General features: G+C 50.0%; 1 protein-coding gene across 1 annotated transcript in view; it reads left to right on the top strand.

Moving 5' to 3' along the window:
- FRMD4A (FERM domain containing 4A) overlaps positions 1–22057 on the top strand; it is a 290837-nt gene that overhangs the window by 192404 nt on the left and 76376 nt on the right. The window contains exons 8-11 of the mRNA XM_025043396.1: positions 6061–6144; positions 11017–11082; positions 11414–11471; positions 14817–14903. Of these exons, the coding sequence (XP_024899164.1) occupies positions 6061–6144; positions 11017–11082; positions 11414–11471; positions 14817–14903 (295 nt within the window). The remainder of the gene's footprint in view (positions 1–6060; positions 6145–11016; positions 11083–11413; positions 11472–14816; positions 14904–22057) is intronic.

Raw genomic sequence — 22057 nt, 5'->3', positions numbered from 1 at the left:
GCAGAGCCACAGTCATGTGCCTAAGAGTGCCCTATATCTGCAGACTTGTGTTCCAAGTGAGCACAGCGACCTGAGAAAAAGAAACTAAGCTGTGTGACTGAATGCTTAGGAGTCAGAGTACCTGACATCTGTACTAAGTTAAATGCTTGTCCACGTATGACAGCATCAGCGTCTCCGAGTTCAGTGGTGGGTAGGAAACCTCACTGTGTCCCTGGTCTATCAAACCTACAGGTTTCTAATTCTGTTTCTTTAGTAAAAGGGGGGAAACAATGCTTTTAGAGCAATGTCTTAGTAGAAAGGAAGAGCCATCCTTCATTAACGAAGGCAATTGCTTTTCACACCCATTTGTGCTGAAAAACTCACTTTCATTTCCCCAGACTGCATGTTCATAGCACCCTGTGAGAGCAGTTAGACTCTCATACACACACACACACACACACACACACACACACACACACACAGAATACAGACCTTTTAATATTGTATCTTCTGTAAAGCATCAGACTATGCGTTCACTAGTCCAGAAAGATAAAATGAAATTTGTAACCCCCCCCCCCAAAAAAAAGTGCCCTCTCAATTTTTGTTCTTTGTCTGAAATCTGTCATACCTTTTTGAGGAGCATTTGTGAATTTATGTAAATGACACTTGACTTCCTGGTATCCGAAAATTCCAGGTTTGTGGGCCTTTTTTGTCAAACTAGACGATATTGTGGGCCTTTTTTGTCAAACTAGATATTGTTGAGGCAGTTGTAGGTTAAAGGAAGGATTTTGGAAGATCAACAGGAAAAGCAGACAAAGAGCTAGTTTTCTTCTAAAAGACTCTTTAGTAACAAACATTTGTAAAGATTTCTATCATTGAAAAGATGACAATGTTATTTTCTCACCCAGCTAACAGACAGCAGTGGAATAGAGTTGCTTAATCGAAAGCAACAGTCTATAAATCACAATTTCGAGCCTACCAATATTGTTACTTTGCACTTACATAAGTGATTTTACTGCTACAACTCAAAACATGCTCAGTTTTAAATCATTACTAGAGCATTTGATCATTTGGGGTATATTTTCCTACAGTTTTTTAATTGGCCTCTTGAAAGAAAACAGCTGGCATTAATCATTCAGAGAGAGATTTGCTGAGACTTTTAGATAATTAGTAAAAAATACTCAGACAGTTGTGTTTGCAATAGTCAACATTTGGAATACAACTTACATAACCTAATAATATCTTGAATACCCAAACTTACAAATTTCCCTAAAATTGGAAACGCCGTAGGAAAAAGTTATCTGTTAAGCTTAAAGCACATCTATCAGCCCAAAGAAGAGTTTTTATAGGAAGAATTTCAATTTGTATAATTCTCATATATTATTTTACCAAAAACAAAGGAATGGGGAACGTGGTGTTTTTCCATGATTTAAAAAGGACTTTGAGGGAGAAGCAGCTGGAACCTTTCAGCCAGCAAGACCTCCTGAAAGGAACAGAATCTGTGAAAATTTGAAACAAAATGTTCAAGTGGAAAAGTTAAAAATTGTTACAGAAAGCTTTTGTTTTATGCACAAAAGTCCATTCTGCTGAGATTTTCAAGTGTGTAAATTTGCATTTTCCCAGCATAGAAAAGTATTCAGATCTGATATTTTGTAGGGTGATAGCCCTCAAATCCTATGGGAGTTTAGATATAAAGTTAAGAGAAAATTTTGCATTATAATAGTTTATCTCTTTTATTAAGCATTGATTTAATATTAGTATATTTTGAGTTGACCTTCTGAATAGTAAAAAGGTTGATGGTTATGACACTGTTATTTTTTCACGGTTAAGATTTTCAATCTAAAGGGTGACGAAGAAAATTAATCAGTTGCTTCTTGTGCTTTCAAGTAAAATTATTGCCTTAAATTATATATTTATATTTAAAAAAAAAGTTTAACTTGTTTTGAATCTTACAAATTTAAAACAATTTTAGAAATTTACAGAACTTTCCTCTCACCCCAGGAAACCAAACTCACTGGTCAAAGAGGATGTCCTTCCTTTGATAAGTTAGCACTTAGCATCAGAAATAAAGATAACGCAGTTCATAAACGTGTTGGCGACTTTGCCCCGCTACGGTTGGTGAGGGCGTGTGGCATATTCATCCGTGACATGTGCTGGAATCCCATGCTGGAAAGATCTCAGAGGGGCCCGGGTGCTTCCCTTTGTCTGCAAATGGGAGGAGAAGCCTCCCAGACAGCATCCCCAGCCGCCAGCTTCGCGAGCCCTCCCTGCACACCTGAAGGAAAATGCATGACAGAGAGAAGAGAGGCAGGTGTTCCCGTTTTCTTGGCTGGGACCTGAACCTCTTATTGGTTCACAAAAGAAGAGGGAGGGAGGAAGGGGAAAGGAAAGGAGAGAAATAGCTTCCTGCTTCCTGCAAGGCTCTTCATGGTCATCAAGGATGAAAAACACCTACAGCCTCTCTTAATGAATCTGTCTCAGATAGACTCATGTACCACTGAGTAAAGTAATATAGTAACACCTACAGCCTCTCTTAATGAATCTGTCTCAGAGTTTTTTAGACTCATGTACCACTGAGTAAAGTAATATAGCCCCTTGATGCATCTCTGAATTCTGAATTCAGAAATCGGGGTGTTCCTTAGCACCCGTGGCAGGGGCTGGGGCAGCCTCTGTGATCCAGTCTGTTAAGGTGTCATCACTACGGCAGGGACAGGCATGCCACATGGGAGACAGAAAGGTCAAATATCTCCTCTGTGAAAGGATGAGGTTTGCCGCTAAGTGGGTAGCAAAGGTTTGTTTCTTAGACCTTTGTGGATTTGGGGATCGTGGATAATGAGGGCCTATAATACTCTTTTTTTTTACTTAAGAATGAGTTCTCCCTGGAGGGCTTTATCCTCATGAGACGTTTATAAAATCCCGAGGCGTCAGTGTGACGTTAGCACAGTGTTACCGTTGCTGAGTTTCAGGCCAGTCCTTTATGTTATTCTAGTGTAACTTCTGGCTTCTGTGCTCTGCTATTGTAGTGCACATCAGAACCGCTGGTGTCAGGAAGAATTTCTAGGAACTTCCCTAATCGATGTAGTGCTACAAATCTTAGTTTTCCGCAGTAGATCATCCGAACTCCCCGTGTTCTGTAAGCAGCGTAGGCAGTAAAAGAGGCACATCGTCTCAAAAAAAAACAAAACAAAAAAAAAACCCTAAATTAAACACCAGCACCACATTGAAGGACCACTTTTTGGCTGACCACATTAAAAGTTTGGAATAAAATCCGGTTAATGTTAAAATTAAGAAGACTTCGATTTTATTCTGTTTAGCAAATGACTCCCTGAGCCCTTTTTCCTTTTTCTAAAAATGGAACGTGACCGCTGTTGGAACTTGAACTGTTTTGGGGTGTTTTATAAGTTGATCAGGTGCACCGAAGTCTGGAGAAACAGAAGACGCTGAAAAGGGAAGCTGGGAACTTCTAGCACATTCCATTAGGTTTTAGCTTCACAAGTCTCCCGAGGTAGAGTGACCAGCCTCCCATTAGGGCAGCTTTCTGATCTGCAGCCGCGGAGTTTGGCCAGCTCGTTCGACAGGGCTGGCCAGCTCTAAGTGACTCCAGATGTTTACACACAGCGGAAAGGCAAATAGAACATTTCTACGTAGCTGTCCTTGGGGGAGGTCTAAGAGACATGGATCCCTTCCAGAATAGAATGGATTTGGACGGGCTTCACACCTTAGTGATTTCTCGTTATATTTGTCTGTGTCACCTCGCTCTGGGGGGAAAGCTGGAGAACCCACTGCAAGCTCCAGCAAGGCAGTCAAACCTGGGACTGTCATCAAGGAAATGTGTTTGCCAACAAACTAGTGTTTGGTGGGTAAGACGATCCCTTCCTCCTTCAGCTCTTTCCTTCCCCTCATGTACTTTAGTACATGGGCTGCCGAAGCGGGCACCCCAGATATACTTAGACGTGCCGAGTGTGAGTAAACCCAAGCTCAAACTTTAGTTTCATTGCCTTTCTCACAGTTTCCCCCAAGAAAAGCTCATCACTTAAAAATGCCTGTTGGTATTTAAGGTGCCGCTCTAAGCACAGATAAATCGTCGAGTCCAGTCCCTGTTCTCGGGGACCTTGTGGTCCAACAGAGGAGATAAGATGCAGAAATTCATCCTCGTGGGCCCTCGAGTCTTTGGCGAACTGAACATTTGCCAGTAAAATTGGGAATTGCATCTCCCTGACCACCAGGAGCTTACCTGTTTGAAAACCTCCCTCCAGTGGCTGACCTTCATCTACTGAGTCAGTGTGGACTCTTGTCACCTTGGCAGTGAAGATCCTCAAAATTCTGTGCCTAATCTGCCTGTTATTTAGCTTTATTGCCCCTTCCATACCACCCACTCCAGTTGATCTCTTTGGTTCAAATGGCACGGACTCCATACCCTGCAGCATTCGCTGAGGAGAAAGATGAAATTTGTCCCCTTTTTCTCCATGCAGGCCCTCCCCCAAAGCCCGCGCTCACACCAGAGTGCCCAGGGGCCTCTCTGTCCTCTGAACTTTTAAATTTGTTGTTCAGATCAACATGATCAGACACAGCCCACGTGGTCATTTATCTTTTAATTCACACCTCTCGCCTCCTGCACTAAAGCGTGAGGGCCTTGGGGATGAGGGCCGTGGCCTGTCCTGCTTTGTATCCCTAACTGCCTCTGTGTGGCAGGAGCCCCATGAACACCTCCAGCTTGTCGGTTGTGAATTGACAAAGCCTTGCCTTCCCGCTTAGAGGATAACAGTCCCAGTCCTTGGATTTCTGGGTTCAGTCAAGAACGGGTTGACCTTTTCCTCCGAGTTGGTTGTTCAAAGCCGGTATTTGCAAACGTCGCAAATTTCTTAGTCCACTTGAAAAACGTCCATTCCGGGAGCAGTGGCAATGTCACCGCCCACCATCCTGGTGTTTCTTCGTCACCACAGACGTGAACTGAAAGTGTGGGCATGGTTTTGCCCAGTGGCACTGGGGATTCACAGGGTGGCTGCTGGGTCGTTGCCGTGAGTGAGCATCATTTCCGGCTAGGTGGGGACACGTGGGAGAGCATTTCCTCCAGTTAGGAGCGTGGGTATTGGGCTGCTTGCTGTTCCCAGTGCCTCGGAAGTTCCACGTCCGTGACTCCAGTGTGCCTTCTTTGGTATTTGCTTATCGAGCTGCTATCTCTTTGCTTTTTAGATATTGCTGCCCAAGGTCCTGGTGGCCAATGTTTGTTTGCCTTGCTTGCTGTGAGCAGCATGGAAACTGCTAGCATAGCTCAGGTTAGAACTGTGGGTCTAAGGCAGAGCTCCACAGGGTGAGCTTCTGCCACCTCTGCAGGGCCCTGAGGTGCTTCGGGGGCCAGTCGAAGCAAACACCCTGTAAACACCAGAATCACCCCAAAGTGGGTGCTGCTACTCACCTCTGGGGGTAGAGAGTGGCCGTGAACGCCCAGATGCCCCGCTCTGAGTATCCAGACAGGAGTAAGGCGTGCTGAGGACACTTGGTTAAAGCTGGGGGACTTTAAAGCGCCTTCTGAACCTGAGGACGTGTGAGTCTGCGGGAAGGAGAATTTCTGGTGCCAGGACCTCCTCCTCGAACCAGATAATCCGCTCCCCACCTCCAGTGTTGTTTCCAAAAGTGATTTATCTGTCATCTTTCGGAAAACTGTTTCCAGCGCATGGCCAAATCCTAGCCAAGCAAATTGGTGTCGTGCGCCAACGAGGGAGACATCCGTGGAGCCCCGTGAGCCCGTGGTGGGTGGGGCGGGGCCGTGAGGGGCCCCCAGCATCTTCTCCCATGCCGAAGGGCACTCTGCGCCCAGATCCGTGCTCTCAGAGGCCCGGTCGGTGCCGCTCCGCACGCAGGTTCGAGGAGCCGCAGCCACCGTGAGCTCCGGGCTCTGCGTGCTATGCGTGCTTTTTCCTCCCTATGGAATAAATAAATAAAGGGAAGCACCCCTCCCTCCCAGCACTTTTCATCAGAAGGGAACAGGTGCGGGGTCTCCCGGGCGAGGCACGGAGGGGCGGTCTGCACGGAGGGCGGGTGAGTTTCTTGGCACTCGCCCTGTCCCCGCTTCTCTTGCAGCAATGAAGTGGTGAGGAGCGACTTGAAGAAGCTGCCAGCGCTTCCCACCCAGGCCCTGAAGGAGCACCCTTCCCTGGCCTACTGGTAAGGGCGCCCTCTGTGGGCTCAGATGTCCCGGGGGGTTGGGGGGGCGTGGGACTCCAGGGTGGTTCGTCCCCCTCGCCGCCACCGGGCCAGCCTGGCCCTGGATGCAGAGCGGCTCCAAACCGTATTCAGGGGCTCGGGTGTCTGTGAAAGGCTCTCTGCGTTTATTTAAACGGCGCGGTATGTGTGAGATCTCTCCTTTCTCCCTTTTCTTTCTTTTTTGTTTTTGAAAAAGGAAAACCTTCTAAGATTTCACTTGGGAAGCCTCTGCCTCCTTGGAGAGCTTTTCGTGTGCGGCTAGAGTTTCCTTTTGGAACCTTCGTCATCTGATGATAGGATGTGCGAGGGTTTCAGATGCGGGGGGAACTACAAGATTTTTTGTTGTTGTTTGGTGTTTTGTTTTGTTTTTTTTTCTCAGAAGAGAGAAGTTGAATCTTTTATTTTCCCACAACATCTCATATCTCCTGATTTAGCTGCCATGTCACGTTAGGCCGTAGCTCATCTGTCTGACCTAAAACTACTGATTCTGAATGAATCAGGCATTTGAAAGGTGCCCAGAGTGGGATTTGGGTCACAGTCGAGCGGGGCTTGCCGTCCTGGGTGGAGTGTTAAAACCCTGCTGAGCTCACTAGCCTGGACCACTCTCCTTAGAAAAGCACGAGGCAGCTTCCCTGGTGTTCCTTGTGACTCCTTAATAGAAAGCATCATCACTGCTTTTGTTAAAAAAAAGAAAGAAAGAAAAGAAAATTAGAAATCGCAGAACAGATCAGTCCTGGTCAGCTATGGCGTGTGACTCTTCCGAGCATTTCTGCAATGTGCGTTATGAAGGTTACAGAATCCCAGCATTTCACCTTGTGTGGACATTTTGCCAGTCCACACACTGGTTGTCCCATCGTTTGGGTGGCTTTAAGAGATGCCTTCGGCCGGAGTAGGGAGTGTGGACGCAGAGGGCATTAGCCGGAGTAAACCCGTACAAAGTCCTTCCTCCCCAAGAGGCCAGGGCGTGGGGCAGCCGGGCTGGAAGCGCGCGCACCGAGTGCTCCCTTCGTGGTCAGGCGTCCCCCATCCCGTCTGCTTCGCTGCCATTCTTCTTCTGGTGACATAGACATCGATAAACAGAGGCTTTCTATCATCATAACCCGTCCCCAAAGAACGGAATCTCTTTAACCTGCAGGGACTTTGCCTGTGTCCGCGTCCAAACGTCCAGCCTGGCAGTCTGCCCATGTGACCACAGACAGATGACACTATTGCCCTCTGCCTGGTTCCTTATGCCCCTGGGCCTCAGCTCCCACATCCCTGCAGCTGTTCCTTTTCAGTCACCAATGCCGAAGGAGACAGAGACACAGGGATCTAACTCTAGAGACCACTGGTTCCTACACAAGCCACGTATTTGCCAGAGGGGACTGTAATGCTGGTGGGTGGTCTGGAGTCAGAGTTGCTTATAGCTTAGTTCATCCCTCAAGTATCTCCTCATTCATTTGTTTCCACACATTTTTTATACCTGTGCGCATTTCAGAGCTATGAACTACCATTCCTTCTCTCCTCTCTCTCTCTCTCAGCCCCTCCACAGTGGGCTCTGTCTCACAAGTCATCACTGACACAGAAACTCCTTCCTTCATGTCCACACCTTCTCCTTTGTCACCATGAACATCTTCATCCCCATTCACACCTGTAGCTGTCTTGCCACATCTCTCCCTCTCTGCGACCAGGCCCGCTGCCTGGGGTCTCATTTAGACCCACAGATGCCTGTGGCAGTCTCTCAGTGCTCTGAAAGGATGGCAGGATGCAGGAGGGACATTTTTTTTTTGAAGCAGGCGCCCTCAGGCTTTACAGCCCAGCTTATATGCAAACAAGCCAGTAGCATGGACCACCCTGATGATGCATTGCTAAAAACACAACACAAAACGAATAGGCCTTTGCATCTCATTTCATCATTATTGGCGGGTTCTCGTTGGCTTTCACATTCCAGTCTACTTATTTCGATTTTTAAAAAGCAGAGACGTCAAGAAAGGGATAAGTGCTGTCCACATTTCAAATAAATATAGACTGGAGACAGAGCCAGCTGCCCAGGCTCGCTCACAGCTTCCCGTCCACACCTCGGCGTCACCGCTCACCTGCGAGATGGACCACACGGGCCTTCATTGGTGGAGGAGACCCTCACTCACGCCTCGCATCACTGTCTCAATCAGGTCGCCCACAGTCTCCAATTGCCCAGATCGTTCCGCAACGGAGGATGCATTTTTGCCATTCTCAGGGGTCCTGCTGCTCTCGCCGGCCTTCTCAGATGTGATGGACAGCCTTCCAGCCCATCACACTCGCGTTACAGCCCTAGTGAGCAGAGCAGCGGGTCTCAGAATCCCAGCCAAGTCCCTGAACTGTGGGGCAACGACCACCCCGGAGGCTTGACCTGCTTCTCTGCTGCCTCGGTTCCCCACCTGTAAAATGGAATCAGCCCCACCGACCTGACTCCAACTGTAATCGAGAGAGGAAGTGAGAAGTCACATGATGCAGCTAGCGAGGAATGAAAGGTGTATCATGATGCTGAGTAATCGTGTAATAATCCTTTCTGCCGATTTTCCCCGAGCGTTTAACAAGCTTGGGCACTTCACGCCACGTGATTTCAGTCACGTGGGAAGGCATCTCAGGGAGAAAGTCAGAGTTATGTGCTGAGGGCCACAGAACAAGGCAGGATCTGGGCCCCGACCAGCTTATGAACGCCGGACCAGCCATGCCACCCACACAGACATGTGGGGACATCTCCCTTTACTTCACAGTCACTGACCAGGGCAGGCCGATGGCTTCTTCTGCGATGGGGAATCACATCGCCATCACTTCGTTCCCCGTGCATTTCCTGGGCCCCTTGTCTGCAGAGAGGTGATTTAACTTCACGGCACCCCCCCCAGCCCATGGCTGGGGCACAGGCAGCGTTAGTCACTTGTCTTTTTCCTTCACGAAAGGACACTGTGTCCTCTCGATAGTGTTTTGGGATTCTGTTTACTTTAGCTGGTGGGTTTCTGATTATTATTCCACTGAGTCCCTACCACACACCAGGGGTGGTTGGGAAGCCGTCTGCAGAGCTCAGTGCCCCAGAAGGGGAGCCGGGCAGGAAGGAGGTCAGCTCAGCGTGTGCTCTGACACTCCAGGCCCACAGTGTTTCGATGGGGACAGAAGGGGTGGGGAAGGCTGAGGAAGGATGAGGTAGATATTGCGGCCTCACAGATGGTCTCAGACAGCAGCAGACACAGGGCAAGGTGGCGGTGGCCGGTTCCTGCAGCTGTCCGGCACGGCGAGGCCATTTGGTCAGTAACCAGCGGAACGGCCGGCTGACAGCATCCCTGGCGTCGGCTGGTGTTTTTCCTGAGCCTGGCTTGTGTTCACAGCTGCAGCGCTGTGTTGATTTTTCATCTCCCCACCTCAGCCCAGGGACCCTCTCTCCCCGAGGTACAAAGGAAATAGACTCCTATCCACAGTGAGTTGCTTGACCTTGGACCGCAAAGTCGACCTCAGAAAATGCTAGCTCCTGTGGCGGGACACATGCCGACCCAGCCACTGAGTCACTGAGGAGGAAGCCAGAATAGCGACCCGGGGACGTCCTGACGCACCTCTCAAGGTCTGGTGAGGCCTGCGTTGACCTTGAACGGGACAGTCCTGGAGAATTGTCTCAGGAGAGGGCTTTGTCACACGCAGTGTAGAACTTCCATGGTGTGTGGGAGCCGAGGAGACACACGTCTGAGTCTGCCCCTTTCCGAACAGAAGGTGTGCGGACTCCCAAGAAACAACTCTCAGCTAGAGAGAGGCCCCTCGTAGCTAGCCAGTCCCCACGCTGGGTGTTTATAAAGATGCTTGTGAGGAGTCAAACGATCCGTGCACCAAATTTGAGAATACTAAAGAGAAGTGATGTTCATTAAAGATTAAGATCGTAATTGGAAGGCAGATCAGTCACCCCCGGGTAGTAGGGAATGATCCTACAGAACGTGTCACCCCCAGAAGGGGCCTCGCTGAAAAGGAAAGAGATGGGCAGTCGGAGGCTCTGGATCAATTCTGGGATAATCAGTTAATAGTAGATCAAAAGACCGGCCACTGAGGCCCTGGGGGGTCCATGCCTGGGATCGAGTTGTGCCCTGTCGTCCCCTGGGCCACAGCTTCCACCTCACTGGGCCCAAAGACACGCATCAGAGGGCCCGTCACGCCCTCCCCCCGTCGAAGAAGGGTTTTCCTCATTGCTGTGTCCCAAGGCTTGAGCTAATCTCATTGTTCCAGAACTAGGATTTCAGTTCCCTCTGACCGTTTTATTTCCTCCTGGTTTGTGTTAACCAGGCCCAAATTCTAGGACTTTCCCATTCTCCTACTGATTTAGGGCAGGTCGGCTGCAGGTGCTCTGTCAAGGTCAACGCCTGCCCTCCCTTCATGATGCCCCACGTAGACGGGGTTCGGGAAATGAGGAGGGAAAGAAGGAAGACCTGAGAGAGTTCAACCAGAGTGTCCACTCTGGTGTCCCGCCGGTCAGTCCCCTTCCCGTCCCCTGGTCTGGTCCCTCCCTACGGAGACGCGGCTCACCCCCTCTTCTTCCTCTTCTTTCAAGGTTTCATTTCTTGCAAGGAGCCCACCCCGCAACCTGAGCTCTCATCTTATCTCGCCGATTATATGTCTGAGACAGAGAGGGTGAAACGGGCTTTTTGAGTTCACCTGTAGTTTAAGGCATCTCTGTCAGGCCGAGTCTGGAAATGCCCCTTCAGGGTCTTTTCCCGGGAGCTTTTGTCTCCTCGGGGCAGCTCCTGAGGCGGCTGGGGCTCCGAAGACGTCTCCCCATGCGCAGGGTGCTTGGCTGTCCACCCATTCTGTAACAACGGGATCCTTTGCTTGTACTTTCAGTGAGGACCGAGTGATTGAGCACTACAAGAAGCTGAACGGCCAGACCAGAGGTCAAGCCATCGTAAAGTAAGTAGCCCTCCCCGCGCTCCCGAGGTTGTGTTTGCGTGTTCACGCAGCACGTGGCGGGGCTCTTCAGCCCCGTGTCTCGCGGGGGTGGGGGAGTGATGGTTCGATTAATTTTCAAGTCAGCAGTCCCTCCGAGAACTCTATCCATACACACATGCACGCGAAAAAGCGCATGATGCCAGCCCTGCCGAATAACCGCCTCAGCAGTCCCTCCGAGAACTCTATCCATACACACACGCACGCGAAAACGCATGATGCCAGCCCTGCCGAATAACCGCCCGTGTGTGTGTGTGTTTGTGTGTGTGTGTGTGTTTGTGCTTTGTGTTCCCAGCTACATGAGCATCGTGGAGTCCCTCCCGACCTACGGAGTTCACTATTATGCGGTGAAGGTAAGTGAGCTCTTGGCGAAGGTTGCCAAGCCTGCCCTAAGGGGGAAAAAAAATCTCTTTTTAATTTTCTTGAAGAATTTAGGGGGTAGGGGGTGGGATTGGGGGTTGGGGAGGACTTGGTCAGGAAGATTGCATGCTTAGGGGGAGTTGGGGCCATGGGACTTTTCCCCGAGGTTCGTAAGACTTGATCCGGTTACTGTCCAAAACTCAGTTTCCCTTTTGTGAAGTGGGTGTAATAGATCCCTACCTCCTTTCATTCTCAGAAGGACGCTGGGAGAGCAGGACACAGAGCCTGTCAGTAGGAAGAGGATTCCCTCTTGACAGTGTAGAGAACAGACACTTCAAACAGAATTCATTGACAGTGCTTTTCCTGGTGGTCGGAAGCCATGTAGGCATCTTTAGTGGAAGAGAGCTGGGACCGTAGCCATGGAGCACGTGGCTATTTAAGAAGATATTGGCAAGTCCGATGTGGCGTGGACCCCATTCCGAATTCCCTTTAATTTTATCCATAATGTTCCAGACGGGAGTCTCTTCTTTGAAAGAACAGATAATGACAGCCCCATGCATCTTCTTCCGTGATGAGAAAGAATAACTTCCTTTCCTCAGTTTAGCCCAACATGAAAAGTCATTGCCCAAAGTTCAGCCATAGAAGAGCACAGAACACTTCCGGACTCGAGAGAGTTTCACCAGCCAGTCGGAGGTTCTCTTGCTCTTCTGCCCATTCCCTTCCCCATGGTTCCACTCGGCTATGTCTTCAGTTCCTTTAGGCTAGAACATGCGCCGTGTTTTCTTCACCTGTTGTCACCCGTGGCGGCACGCGTGACACTTTGCGTGTCCTTGGTACACATGCAGGGGCCTTTCTATCCCACTAAACTGCAGCCTGCTGATGGTGACGACTGTGCGTTGCCTTCTGTTACATAGCCTTGGAACCTAGTGTAGCGCTTGGCGCCTAGTAGATGCTCAGTAAATATTTACGGAGCGTTAACTGAGAATTGAATCGAGTCGTTCGGTGTATGCATTTCCACGATGGGAACGAATATCAGAACCATATTTCTGGATCCCAGTTCTGAGGCAGACGTGGGAACTCCAGTCCCACCCGGCAGCTCAGCTCAGGATCTGTAACCCCGCAGTGGTTAAATTCTTCCTGATGCCCTACCATAGCTCTTCACCCCGATGCAAGCTCCTAATCCCTTTTCACCATCGTTCACGGAACTCGCAGAACCATCGCAATCGTCCCTGCCTTTCTCAGGCCTAAGCTGGGGTCTGTCATGAGGAGTGTGACCTGGCCTTTTGGTCTGCCTCCTATCCCAGATCAGAAAGGTGAATTCTCTAAGGGGACCAACCCATGCAAGGCTGTACCCTGGGATGGAGCCATTAAAGTTAGTGGGCAGTCAGCTCCCCCAAAGGAAATTAGATTGTTCGTGAAAAGAGGCTCAAAATCCAGATGTCGGCAAATGCTCTCCTACCCTCGTGGAGAAAGAGCGCACAAATGCAGCAAGCCTAAATCACTGTAGCAAGACTCGCTGTTCGGTGGCCTTGTGATTTCACGGATGTTGTATCTGACGGTATGGTGACAACTCTTCTTAGTCGATCTGAAGTTGCAGCAGCGTTGGGTCACCTCCCATTCAGTTCTCTGAAACCGTGAGCACACAGAGGCGCTTTCCGGAGACAGGGTTTTATAGCTTTAAAACAATTTTTAAAGAAATCATACACCCTGAAACTTCTAAATACTCAAAATGTATTTCTTTTTCCCTCTATCTTTCTGCTTACCTTGGAATAGCTCACGCCCCCACAGATATTTAAAAACCGTGAAGCCAATTTGGGGTTTTCAAGACACCCACGATGGGGTGTATTAGGTAATTCATAGATGCGACAGTTAGGACAAATCAAGGGAAAGGCTGCCTGATGCGCCTCTGCCAACTCCTAGCACTGGGGAGCTTGAATGCTGAGTTATAATCTACAGTCTGATGGCAGGAGGTCTCTGTGAAAGGAATAAACAGAGATTTGGTGTTTCTAGTTCAGTCCCCTAGAATGTCTAGGCTTCTGTTTTGCTACTTGGTCCAACAGCGTGAGTCACACAATCCTGCCTGGCACCCCGCTGTCCTCTTCCAGGAGGGGGACTGCTGGATGAGCACCTGCCCGCCCTGCACTGCCATTGGCCCGCTGGGGATGGGGGAGGGTCCTGAGAAGAGCAGGATTGATCCTTTGCTTTGGCTTCTTTGTCCTTAAAATTACAAGAGTCTTCCGTGCATGGTACTGGGTGAAAGAAGCCAATCTGAGAAGTTGCCGTATTATTCCGACTCTGTGACATTGTGAAAAAGGCAGAAGTGGTTGCCAGGAGCTGGGGGAGCGGGGAGTGGGGATGGACAGTGGAGCACGGGAGTTCGAGGGCAGTGAAACACCATGCATGGTGTCGCAGTGGTGGACACACATTATTCATTTCTCCAAAGCCGTAGACTGACCCCTAACGTAAACCAGGGACTCTGGGTGGTCACGATGTGTCAGTGCAGATTCGTCACTTGTCACGGATGTCCCACTCTGGTGAGGGGTGTTGGTAAAAGGGGACAGACACTGTGCATGTGGGGAGCGGGGAGGGGTGGGTAGGAAATCGCTGTCCTTCCTCTCTATCTTTTCCGGGAACCTAAAACTGCTCTAAAAACAATAAAATCTGTAAAAAATAGTTTTCAAGGAGTCTTCTTCGATAGTCCCAGGGACCCTTCTAGCTCTAGTCGACGACGGCCTCTGAGCTCAGAAGGTCGTTTCCCCAGAAGGTCAGCGTCTCCCAGCTTTCCCCTGTGGCGAGTCTTAGAAGAGTCTTAGAGTCTAAGAACCTAAAGTCTTAGGAGGATAACGAAGAGCAAGGTGTCCACTACTGACTTGCAAAGGGGAAGGGACCGTGGCTGTGCTGCTGGTTAGGGACAGAGCTGGGTCCCCGGGACAGAGCTGGGTCCCCAGCCCAGGGCCCCCTCCATGTCAGCTGGTCACATAACCGAGCGTCATTGAATGACGACACACATCCCTTAAGGTAAAAAGTGGGCTCCAGCCCCGTCAAGGAGTTTGCATTTTCCTTTGTCTACTTGCAAAGGGGAAGGGACCGTGGCTGTGCTGCTGGTTAGGGACAGAGCTGGGTCCCCGGGACAGAGCTGGGTCCCCAGCCCAGGGCCCCCTCCATGTCAGCTGGTCACATAACCGAGCGTCATTGAATGACGACACACATCCCTTAAGGTAAAAAGTGGGCTCCAGCCCTGTCAAGGAGTTTGCATTTTCCTGTCTTCAGGTGAATCAGGAGACCTCTGCTTCCCGTTTATCTTCCCATATTTACCCGCTCTCCTTTCGCCGTCCTAGGACAAGCAGGGGATACCGTGGTGGCTTGGACTGAGCTATAAAGGAATCTTCCAGTATGACTACCAGGACAAAGTGAAGCCCAGGAAGGTAAGCGTTTTTCCTTTGTGAGCCAAAGAGGATCGGGCGGAGAAGCGGTAAAAGGTTCCGCCATGCAGCCCGAGGGCCTCTGGGCTCACCCAGCCCCTGCTAATTTGAGTGGGTACCAATGATTGAGCAGCAATCCAAGCTGAGCTCCCGGGGTGAATGTTGTTTCTCCCGGTCTCTAAGGAGACCTAAGCTGTTATCATTATTTAAGGGGACTGGCTCGGCTCTCCCAAAGCTATGGGGGGAAAGGACTTCGAGAGACTACCCTGTTCTTCTGTGCCCTTGGGAAAGTGGGGGAATGTCCCCCTAGAATCCTGAGGCTAACCTGAGTTTTCCCAAAGGTTTGTTTTTTGGAGGTGGAGGGAGTGGAGCTAAACGAAGCGATCGATGGTCAAAAAGAGGTGAAAAATAAAGAGGAGTGAGAGGCATTCTTGCCAATCCGGTAAATGTTTTACTTACGGCGTGTTAGAAATCTGGAAAAAATAAGGTCCTTCGCCAGAAAGAAAGGGAAGCAGAGAGGGATCTGCAAAGTCATGGTAAACGCAGAGCAGAACGTTTGAAGGGGGCACAGTGCTCAGATTTTCTGTTTTCGTTGACACACATTTTTCAAACCAGAACAGATTGAAAAATTATAGTGGAAACATCTCTCTGAGGCGAGAGCCGTCATCCAGATCCTCTGGCAGAGGATCACGAAGAGAAGACGGTATGCAGTTCAAACCCTGAAATACACAAGTCTGTGGAAACCACACGCGCTTTAGGAGAGAGAAAGCGACGTCGGTGCGTGATGTCATTCCACGCCACTCTCCCCGCTTCTCTCTCCACGCGCAGGATGGAAATCCACACCGCGTAGCTGAGCTTGTCCTCCTCTGTCCGGTTAACATCTGCCCTTAGCCAGCTTCTTTAAAAAAGGGCCCTGTGTGGGAGAGGATTTTCACTCCGTTCTTCAGCGAGTCCAGTTCTAAGATACTGAGCAAACGGCGTGAAGGAACTCAGCCGTGGGAACAGTTCCCTAGGATGCTGACCCTGCGGGGCATATTATTTTGTGGTCATCTCCCCAAACTCTCCGCTTTCCATGGAGATGCTGCAGGACGTGAATTGGACCCTGCGTTCTTATTTTTCTCTCGTTTTTCTCGGCCACAGGGTCTGTCCTTCCACACACTATTTCTTCCTGTTCCCCTCTGCCTCTTTCTCAAATCACCTTTGTGTCTGTGCTTTTTCTTCTCAAGTTCTGTCTTCAGCCCTTTTTACACCAACTTTCCTTTCTTCCCAACCTGCCTGTCCATTTTCCTGCTTGCAAGAGCCAGGAATGCTCCCAGACCCTTTCACAAAATTCTGGTTACAGTACAGCCAGCTCTTGAAGGCCCATATGGGTGGAAGGCCAAGGTCAACGTGGACACCTGAGATCCACAGCCAAGTTCATTAAAATACAGCTGTTGAATTCTCTCCCTCAGAGCCTTTTGAAAGATATAGTAACAAGTATTCATGCCTGTTCAGTTTAATTTATTAATATGTTTAGCTTGCTTTATTTCTCTACTTGAGGTACTAAGAAAGATTAAAGAGGTAAGAGATAACTCTTGATGTATGTAAAAGACAGGGCGTGATACATTCCAAGGGCCTGATAAATTTAGAGTTTCAAGATAAGAAGTAGGAAGCTGGAGGTGTGAATAATCAACTATTGAATAAGAGAGTTTCCTCTGATTTGTGGAACTTATCCAGGTCATTTGACATTTTAAAATGTTAAAGAGTCAATATATGTATTCAAGGTATCAGCGCCGTTCAAACCCAGTCATTACTTGAAATAACAAATGCTTCTGTGGCCTCTGGGGAAGTGGTTGGGATTCTCAATTCTACCGCCAATCAAAGGACAACGAAGTCATCAGAGTCACTGTTGATTCATTCATTTATCCGTTCGTTCATTTTTTAAATGTTTATTGCATATCCGTCATGTGCCAAGCTGACTGCAGGATACTGAGATGCCTAAGACGCGCGTCATTCCCTCAAAGCCTGCCCAGGCTGTAAGGTTGGGGGGCGGGGAGCTGCGTGGTAATTGCATTAGCGGTCCCATGCGCTGTATTGGAGGTGTGCGGTGGTGAATTAAAGGATGGAGCTTGAGGAGGAGAGACAGGTCTTCACAGGCAGCAAAGTGGAGAGCTGCGTCTCCGCGGATGGACGAGTCTCGCAGGTGGACGGACGGGGTGCTGAGACGTGCAGGCTCAGGGACCCGCACGGGTGAAAGCGTGGGAAGGACAGCCGCGTGGCGTGATGGGGATCCACAGGGCACTGCTGGGGGCTGGAGCGGAGTGAGGGGAGGGCAGCCGGAGAGGAGGCCGAGGCCCCAGCGCCAGCTCTCCGAGCCCTGAAGGCTTTGCCCAGAGGATTTCGTCTCGGAGGCAGTGGGAGCCACTGAGTAATTGAAGGAGGGGAGCTTCCGTATCAGATTTTCATGGTTACAGAAGCCTCATCCGGCAGCGTATGGAGGTGGGTTGAAGGTGTACAGGACAAGACTTGCAAACTTATTACGGTCCCGTGGGCCAGAACCGGTGGGGGCGTGAGGTTGGCCGTCAGTAATAGGGATGGAGAAGGGGAAGCCGAAGCGAGATGTTTACAAGGCAGGTGTGATTGATGGATTGTGCGGGGAGAGAGGGTGGCAGTCGGAGCAGGGGAACCTCGGATGGCTCCGAGGCTTCTTGATCAGCCGAAGCATGGGACGTGAGAAGGGGAAATAAGTTCAGTTTAGGACATACAGACTTAGAGGCTTGATGGGACATCCGGCTGGTCGTGACAAGCGGACAGTTGGGTATTCAGTGGGAGCTCAAGAGCACCAAGAGTTTCTGAAGCATAACTGAACCAGAGACTGATGGAGAGAGGAAGGGGAGAGGCACTGGGCACACCTGAAAAATTACCAGTCTGAGTGTGAAATTAAGACCAGGCCTTTGAAAAGCCCTTAAGGGGAAAAGAAGCCTAAGTTTCATCAGCCCAAGAGGTATCCACCTCTGCAAAGACCTGGGATGAGCCCTCAACCCAAAAGCAGAGACTCACCCAGAGCCATAGGTAAGAAGTCACAGCTGCAGTAAGCAAGGCAGGGCGCCCGTTCCTTCCGCTCACGGCCAGCCTTCCTGCCGTGGTAGGAGGGCGGGCTTCGTTGCATATAAGGCACGTGAGAGTCTCTGCGTGCAGACCGCGCTCCTTGGCTCCAGAGCTGTGACTCTAGAGAGATGACACGCACATACTGTCATGACAACCAGTGTAGATCACTTATCGAGTGCCTGGAGTCTGTCGTCGGTGCCCTAGGCCAGTGATGCTTTATCTCAGCTGAAAATGGGAAACTCATGCAAAACCGTTTGAATAGATAGATACCACGGTCTCCCCCACTCCCTCTCACCTCACCCCATCTCTGACCCGGCAGCTGAATGTTTAGAAAGCCTGACGCACCGCTGGAGTGGAGGCCCCGCTGTCTGCGCTTCCTTTCCACTCTCGGGCTCAGAGGCGCGGCAGGCATGTCTGGCAGTGCCTTTGGGCACAGGTTGCTGGTGTGTCCTGAGACACAGCGCTCCAGGCTGGGCCAGCCGCGGGTGAGGGATGGCCCTCCAGGTGGCGCCACACCCTCCTACCCCCCTCCTCCCCCGGGGAAGAGCTCCCCGCAGGGAGGCCTCAGCAACGCTCAAGAAGCCGGGAGTGGCACCCTGTTCTGTGCACCTGGAAGGAGCTTCTGCTGCAGCAGCTGCACCTCCAGCCTGGGCAGAGGTCCTTCCTCACACTCCGACCCAGTTACTGCGGCTGTGTCACGTGGTGCCACAATGTTAGGAGCCAGCGTTCAAGTCGGGGCAGGGGTAGGTGTGCTCTGTTTCCTCCGGAGGGCCCCCAAGGCATCCTCTGGTACCCCTGGTACGTACGGTTCCCGTAGCATCAGCAAACCACGAGCACGCCAGGGAGATCCGCACCCTCCTGGGAGAGTCGCTCGTGTGTTCCCACGTGGCCCGCCAAACAAAAAATGTGGTGGCTGATTGCCGTGCAGACATGGGCGGGACGGAGGCTTGTTCCGGATTCTCTGGTTGGGGTGCTGTTTTCTGTTTTCCATTCTGGTCACAGGTTCTACCCTAAATTGCTTGATCCTCGCTCTGAAGCCCTAGTGGCTTTTGGGGAGATGGAGTCAAAGCACTGGGTGCCTCAGGTGGGATGGAGACAATGGCCCTCTGTCTGCTACCTGGACCTTCAGCAGCCTGAAGTGCTAGCTGCTGATGTCTGTCAGAAAACATAACAGCCTCTTTTCCCTCAGGGCACACGTGGCAGGAACAGCCAGCCACGTGGAGACACCCAGAGATAGTGTTTTGGCTTTTGTGTATATTCAGATACTCAAGGTCAACTTCAGAAACTTTAGAACTACATGTGCAGAAGAATCGCCACCACCACCACCCCACAACAGCCTTTAAAAAATCAGCAAATAGGACTAAACAAAGAAGTGTGGGAATGACGATATGTGTGTCTGTCTTGGCTCAGCAGTAAATACAGGGTCATGGTAATAAACAGTCTTGCAGCCGCCTCACATGGATTGTGTCCCGCTGTTTTCTCCCAGCTGCCCAGCTCCGTTCCGTGTACGAGCGTGGAGACCCCGAGTGCTGTGTAAGAAAAGTCTTTCGTTTCTCAAGTTACAGCCCTGTTGTTTTCAGGGAACAATGAAACATTGTCAGATTGGCATCTGGGCACTGGAAGTCAACCTCGAGCTTCGTTTTCGTTGCCATTTAATGCCCAGCAAAGAAACTCAGGCCATGAGACAATGGCCCTCTGTCTGCTACCTGGACCTTCAGCAGCCTGAAGTGCTAGCTGCTGATGTCTGTCAGAAAACATAACAGCCTCTTTTCCCTCAGGGCACACGTGGCAGGAACAGCCAGCCACGTGGAGACACCCAGAGATAGTGTTTTGGCTTTTGTGTATATTCAGATACTCAAGGTCAACTTCAGAAACTTTAGAACTACATGTGCAGAAGAATCGCCACCACCACCACCCCACAACAGCCTTTAAAAAATCAGCAAATAGGACTAAACAAAGAAGTGTGGGAATGACGATATGTGTGTCTGTCTTGGCTCAGCAGTAAGTACAGGGTCATGGTAATAAACAGTCTTGCAGCCGCCTCACATGGATTGTGTCCCGCTGTTTTCTCCCAGCTGCCCAGCTCCGTTCCGTGTACGAGCGTGGAGACCCCGGTGCTGTGTAAGAAAAGTCCTTCGTTTCTTAGTTACAGCCCTATTGGTTTCAGGGAACAATGAAACATTGCCAGATTGGCATCTGGGCACTAGAAGTCAACCTCGAGCTTCGTTTTTGTTGGCATTTAATGCCCAGCAAAGAAACTCAAGCCATCAAAAAAAAAAGAAAAAGTCACCTGTGTAAAGTGACCACCAAGGGTGCCATGCCTCACCTGGGCTGTCCCATCACTTTCAGGCAGTTGTGCTGGTCCAGGCGGGACTTCTTCTTCTTCCTCCCCTGAGAACATGTGAATGAAAATTCAAGGGTGTATATTGAAGAGGCGTTGCAGAACCAGGGTCACACGTGGCAGAGGTAAATGCGGCTGGACGGAATCTGTCACGTGGGGCTCCCTCTTTTCAAGGAGGGCTTGCATTTCTGAGGGCAGAGCCTGAGAAAGTCTGAAAGCTCTGATCTCTGGGACAATCCTCACCTGGTGCTTCTTGGCAGCACCAGGACCAAAGGCTCAAGACTCACCCCTTTCCCCCGCCAACAGGTGCCACACCGAGCAGCCTACTGCTCTGTTGCCATTGAACTTGGCACTCTTCAAACACACCGGCCATCTGATAATCAGAAGCCATTCTAAATTACAACAGACACGCTTTCCAAATGGGGCGCCAAGAGAGTTAGAATAAAGACCCCCTCCTGCAGGCTGTCTGAGGCCATGAGCAGTAGAGAATAGTGTGAAACACGCAACTCCAAAAAAATATAAAATAAATAAACCTCCCTAGAAGGAATATTCAATATCTGCAAATCATCGTTGATAGCTGCAGCCCACTCGCCAGCCCATTTTTAATGAAATCTCTCCGTGGGGGAAAAATGGCAATGTAGGTCCTTGTTACATACTCAGCAGACAGCATTTACTTATTTATTGGATGTGCAATTAAGGGCGCTTTTATGTACACTTAGGTGCACAGTTAGGAGCACGGTGGGGTGCCCTCTGGGACATTAGGAGGAGGAACCAGAATAAATGGTCTGCCCCGCTTCCCAGCAGCCATCGCGTCTTCCTCTGGTTCCTGAGAGTATTTCGGAAGCGGGGGCATTAGCTCGGGGAATTGATGCATTACTGTCACCTCCCCAGATTAGTAAAGATTTTAGAACTGTCTGAGATGATGAGACAGGAAGAGAAAATAATGTTTACAGGAAATATTCCATTAACTGTGAACTGACTCCCAGTGGAGTCTGAATTATTCAGTGCGCTAAGTTCTCCATTAAGCGCACTGCTGACTTAGTTTTCCGCTTCTGTTTGGATGCACTTGACTTATCTTGGGGCTGCTGAGCCCTCTGCCTCGGCTGGCCCTGGGTGCGTGCCTCCCTCATTCCATTATCTGTATTCCCCTGGACTTTTCCTTCCTCCCCGGGACACCCTGGCGAGGAAGGAAGACTGCACTCCATCCATTTTGCATTCTTAGCATTTTGCAGCCTCTGCTCTTTCACGGGGTTGATCAGAGGGCCTCCTCCAGCTGCCCACTACTGGCCCTTTAGATCCCAGTGCCCAGCAGACCTGGAAGAGTTCGACGCCTGTGGGTGACAGGCCCTGGCAGGGGCTCGTGAGGGAGGAGCAGGCTGGAGGGACAGCAGGATAGGGAGTGAGAGGCATAAGTCTCCAAGAAGGAAAGGAAAAAAAGCAATTGTATTCTAAGAAAACCAAGATGCTCTTTTCAAAGCATCAATGCTGGGCATGGCCTTCTTAAAGCACCAGTGTTGGGCATGGCCAAATGCATTCATTCTCTCTCTCTCTCTCTCTCTCTCTCTCTCTCTCCCTCCCTCTCTCTCAAATTATCTCTAGGAGTAGAGATAATTTAAAAAATGTAAGTGTAAAATCTAGCATTCACAAATGCACAGCATCTTATTTTCAACTTAACAGGTGCTAAAATATATCTGCCTTGGCTACACATATAAGGAACTATACTTGTAAA

The sequence above is a fragment of the Pteropus alecto genome, unplaced genomic scaffold (genome assembly GCF_000325575.1).
Source record: "Pteropus alecto unplaced genomic scaffold, ASM32557v1 scaffold11, whole genome shotgun sequence".
Taxonomy (NCBI): Eukaryota; Metazoa; Chordata; class Mammalia; order Chiroptera; family Pteropodidae; genus Pteropus; species Pteropus alecto.
Note: the sequence above shows the minus strand (reverse complement) of the source record. Positions and strands in the feature narration are given on the sequence as shown.